Source organism: Morone saxatilis, unplaced genomic scaffold (genome assembly GCF_004916995.1).
Source record: "Morone saxatilis isolate NCDOM2014 unplaced genomic scaffold, NCSU_SB_2.0 Contig8, whole genome shotgun sequence".
Taxonomy (NCBI): Eukaryota; Metazoa; Chordata; class Actinopteri; family Moronidae; genus Morone; species Morone saxatilis.
Window position 1 is genome coordinate 892,632 of NW_023340257.1, and position 5,502 is coordinate 898,133.

Below are 5,502 nucleotides of genomic sequence, written 5' to 3' on the forward strand. Positions count from 1 at the left end.
TCCATTTACCATTTACCATATGATGAATGAGATGTTTATGATGTTTCAAAGAGAGCACAATACCAGTTCCAACCACACTCCTGTATAAAATTAAAACTCCTTTGGCTCACACTTGCTAAAGTGATCTTCACTAATGTTTTGGGTATGTGTCGGGGTTAGATCACCTTTTTGGCACATTAAGCCTGCTTTTAGGTCACATTAGTCTGCTTTTTAGGCTAATTTATCCTGTGCTAGCTGGGGGCCAAGAAAGCAGCTGCCACTGTGTCAGAATATGATTCCAGAAGATTCCACTCAAGTAGCCGTTTCCTTGTGCCATCTGCTCGGCCTGCTTGAGTTTCTCTGTCTCCGATTCTAAATGTCCATCTGGCTCTCTCATACTGTTTCTTTGTCTCTCCCTCTCTCAAATGCAGTATGTGTCAGTATGGTAGCTCACTACTACAGTTTGCCTTATTGCATTTCTACACAGTGCTTGCTGGATTACAAGAATACAAAGAGGGGATTTTATGCTAAAAAGACAGTAACTTTTGAAGGATGCTCACTTGATTTGACTAATTAATATGGCAGAACATTAGAATGTATTTTTGCGCAAAACAAAAACTGTGGATTTTCTCCCCCAAAACTTATATTTAAAGTGCTTAAGGGAGGGGACTTTTAATGTCTGGTATAAAGAGGAGAAAGCAAAATAGTGTTCATGGTCTGACTGCAAAACCAAACAGCATACCTTAATAGAAGAAGTAAGTTAACTTAACTTTATCCTCTAAACACTGGAGTCACTCAATCACATGAATTAAATCTAACTGGGAAATGAACAGTTAAAGTAATAACTCAGTGGTTTAATTTAATTTGTGCAGTATTTTAAGTATTGATGATTGATGATGAATTCCAGTTTGTTCCACTGACTTATTTTCTTTAAGTTGACTTAATATCATTACAAAAATGTAAAAAACAAACCAGTAGGCTATTGTTGATAACTTAATTAGAGCAGTAACAATTAAATCAGTTGATTCCCAGAATGTATTGATTTTGATGATCGATTAATTGTAAATTGTTTTTATCTTATGTCAGCTGTTTCAACTGGTAATGTAAATGTAGAAAACTTAAGTTGTATAATTTGTATAAAGAAAATAAACTTAAGTTAGTCTTCTGACACATTCTGTTAACAAATTTAAATAAGTTTGGAGAAATGCTGCATATGCGTCTATGTAAATACGTCTACTAGTTTCAAGTTTAATTAACTGAAGGAAACTGTACTCAAATCGAAAAAAAGATTTTCATGCTTAAATTGTTTTAGTTAAAACACTTTAATGGTTTAAGTCAGTTTTAAATCACAAATACCTCCCCTATCAACCGTGAAGGAGAAACTACAGTGGTCGTGAAATGCACAAATAATGCCCATATCTAGAGCCAGTGTATAGTTTGTCCCCTCTGGGCTTTTGTAGAATCATGGCAGTTCTTGTGACTTGTGGCACACTGGAGTTCTAATGAAAGTGAAAAATATGTTGTTGTTTTTTTGAGTAATCCTGCTGAGAGACAAACAAACAAATGGCACTGAAACCAATTAGCACATACTCTACATTCATCTAATTTATGAGGAGGGGAGTTGATGTGATTAGCAAGATGCCAATTTTAGTGAGGTCAGTCATTTGCACTATAGGAAGGCACAGTTCTGTAATTGATTTACATACTGACACGTATGACGGAGGACACAAACATCATGGCATACTGAGGAAGCAGAGATAACATTAGTTATGCTGTTTACAATATAAGCAGATGGATGTTGATGAGGGCTCTGCAGTGTGCATTTGAATGATGTGTGTTGTTCATCTAACATACCTGTGGAGTTTCTGCGCGACATTCAGACAGGAAATATAAAACTCAGTGATGGTTTTACATAATATTGCACTGCAGGGGCGACAAAGACCCCAATTACCGGACCACATCTGGAGATGGCCTGGCTGCCACTGTGATCAAATCTCACCCAGGTGTAAATGCAATCTGCACAGTTTGGCCACATTCTCAGGAAAACAATCAACCTAGCATGTTGAAAGGTTACCTCCTCCTGCTATCTCCAGCTGCTTGTCAGAAAGCAACAGATGAGCTCCTCCTCTGCAGAGGAAAAATATGTAGAGCTTGCACAGTTTATTTTATAAAAATAACTTTTTGTCATTAATGCTGAGATTTTTACTGTCCTGACAGTAGTGCATGAGACAGATAATCTGTGAAAAAAATCCTCCTAATGGCATTTGCAAGAATCCACCGGGCCTGAATGGAAACAACCAATCAGAGCGACAGACAGTTGTTTGTATAGCTTCATTGTCAGGTCATCAAATATCAAACACTCTGGGTCCTGGGAATGAGACTCAACAATCAACTTCCTCCAACCCAAAGCATCTTTCTATTCTTCCTATACTTTCTCAACTCTGATTGTTTTTTTTCGTACAGACCTGGTGGATTCTTGCAAATACCATTAGGAGCACTAGGAGGAGCCAGAGGAACCTGACTGTCTCACACATTATCTGTCTCATGTACTACTGTGAGGATATAGTGAAAGTTTCAGTAAATATGATCCTATGAATGTTTTTATAAAAGTTGCCTACTGCAACTTTAACTGCAGTGAAACCTCTGGAGAAGAGTTTGATCTCCGCAGTGGCCGTGATCCTCACTGAAGCACAAGCTCATGTTTCTCACTAAACTGCAAGTGCAACTTATCAAAAAGAGTTCAATGCAACTTCAATGCTGTCTTAAGAATATTGCATGATGGCAAAAAATTGGTTGATGGTGATGGTGCAAGGCTGAATTGAGGCTTTTTTTTTTCTAACAAAAACGTTGCGCTGTTTAGAAAAATATTTCAAAAGGGGGACTTAATGAGAAAGATTTATGAAACACTGGTTTTAATGGATCTGATATCAGGCCAAAAATCCTAAAACCTCTACAGGTATTGGAACCTAATTGTGAACTGGATTAAATTTCAAAACAGCAGTAAGCTAATAAATCTAGGGACTGGTAGAACTATTGGAGGATGTATCAAAAGCAGGGCCTCTACCTTTAAGGTATAAAAGAATGGATGGATTTAAGAACCCAGGTAATCTTACTGTACGTGCATTCTGAGGTAACTCTTAATTTGCTGGATTGTTGGAGTTGACTACAGTATCTTCCTTAACAATGTATATTAACAAAAAATGATGACAGTAAATTACTTCAGTGATGACAAAGGCCCAGTTTGCACCGTCTCCTCCACTTACCACTTGCAGTTTGACCTGGATACACAGGCTCTTCTTCTTGACGGCAGCCACGCCTGTGGTGAAGGTCTTCCTCATGCTGGTGGCTCGTCGCAGGGCGAGCTGGGAGCTGCCCTCCAGACCAGCAATGGATCCCGACAATACTGTGGCCCCACTGGCCCGGCCCATAAACAGCCCACTGATGTTCTTCCTGTGGTTGAAGAAGAATGGGTTGCATTTGTATGCACGCACATGACTGATAGCACATTTTCCTTTCTCACTGCATCAGCTGGTGATTGATACTACAATATACAGGGAGCTAATCTGACTGCATTAGTGGCATATTCCACTGTTTGAAGACCCATATGTTGGCGGGCTCTCTCCCTGCTTCATTTGGCTCACTGTGTTGCCTGCTGCTCTCAAACTGTGGATCGCACTTTTTTCTAAATCCTTATGAATACTGGAGGTCTGAATTTGATTTGGATTAGTTTCTATTTACAACTAAACATGGGTATTGTAAAAAAGATCAAGAAGGCAGATCATGTATTAATTTTGCATTAATGTAACATGACAAACAACGATTCTTACATTCAGGTGATTATACACTAATGATATGACATACTAATTATATGTGTATTAAACCTAAAGCACAGTAGTATTTATTATTAAGTTAAAAAGGGCTTAGATAGTTGTAGCTGTGGCAGAGTAAGCCTGTGAGAGCCGGTTGCCCACAACCTCTTGGATTCCTAGACCTTTAAGTTTTATGTCTGTCAGGACGTATTTTGTGAAATCCTAATACAGCGTTGTTCAACCAAAAATATTATACTAATAATAAAAATGCTACTCATACTAATAATACTACTGCTACTAATGCTAATAATACTACTGCTACTCATACTAATAATACTACTGCTACTAATGCTAATAATACTACTGCTACTTATATTAATAACACTACTGCTACACATATTAATAATACTACTGCTACTGCTAATACTACTGCTACTGCTAATAATACTACTGCTACTCATATTGATAATATTACTGCTACTCATGCTAATAATACTACTATAATAATAATAACAATAACAATAACAACAACAATAATAATAATAATAATGTAATACTGTGAAATTAATATTTTCCGAGACAGTTATTGTACTTTAGAAATCTCATAGCATTGCTACACTACTGCATTTTTTAAGATCATTTTCCGTCACATTCGACGTCGATCAGCATGAGGCTTTTCAAATGAAGCGAACACGCCCCAACCTGTGACTAAGAACTAAAAGGTTTGGATTTCTTGCTTGAACTGTTCCATTGCTACCACAGACTCTATTAAACTGGATGTTGTGTGTGTTGTGTGAATGGTCTTACTTCTGGGAATCCTGCAGCAGTGTGGCAGCATTCTGGGCAGCAGGGTTGTGCTTGGCGTGGCTCAGCCAGCCCTGAGCGTTGTACTCCACCCAGTCTGTCCCGTGGCTGTGGCCCAGCAGGAAGAGGTGGGGCTTCTCTCCTCGCAGCAGCAGACTGGCTCCTGCAGGGGAAATATTCCCATTATTCTCCCACTCCCCATGTCAGTGTGTGCTCAGTGCTGTCTGTTGTTCCTGCAACCTCCAGGAACCTTCTACTGATTGCTTTAGCAGGCAGTAACAGGTTGAGTGCTCACCTTTGTTTTCTCCCTGTGCAGAGCCGTAGTAGCTGAAGAGTCTCTCCAGCATGGTTTCTTCTGAACCTCCAGGCTGGACTGCCTCCTCCTCCATCAGCCACAGAAGGCCTCGAGCCTCATCCGTCCTGGCCAGAGTACGCACCTGTGATGGAAACCAACAGGACGGAAAAACTCTGAGGTCACAGGAAGATGTGTAGAGAAGTCTTTATTCACCACATCACAATGTGCAGGTACTGAGCTCCCCAAATATCAAGCAAAACGTAAACAGAACATAGTCAAATACATTTAAAAACAACATATGGCTAACTGAATTTTACCGCTTTTCCAATGTCAGACGGTTTCTATTTTTTAAAATGCTATACTATAGATGATATTTACGTCTGTGACTTTTTTGGGTTTTAGCTGCTCATGGTTCTGGAGTTAATTAAGGGAAACTTTGGTATTTTTCAACCTATTTTACTATGTTTTTGTGTCTAAGTGACTAATGGGAACCACATTTTTAGGGCCCAAGCACAAATCGTGCGAAGGCCCTATTGTATTTGAAGGAATTATTTTTCTCGTTTTTAGGGCCCGAGCACTGAACGTGTGAAGGCCCTACTGTAATTGAAGGAATTC

At 39.1% G+C, this 5,502-nt stretch overlaps 1 protein-coding gene across 1 annotated transcript in view; it reads right to left on the minus strand.

The window, feature by feature from the left end:
* Window positions 1-5,502, minus strand: part of LOC118341930 (unconventional myosin-XVIIIa-like) — a 16,937-nt gene that overhangs the window by 10,135 nt on the left and 1,300 nt on the right. The window contains exons 2-4 of the mRNA XM_035680346.1: window positions 4,888-5,060; window positions 4,596-4,755; window positions 3,198-3,429 (exon numbers count right to left, since the gene is read on the minus strand). Of these exons, the coding sequence (XP_035536239.1) occupies window positions 3,198-3,429; window positions 4,596-4,755; window positions 4,888-5,060 (565 nt within the window). The remainder of the gene's footprint in view (window positions 1-3,197; window positions 3,430-4,595; window positions 4,756-4,887; window positions 5,061-5,502) is intronic.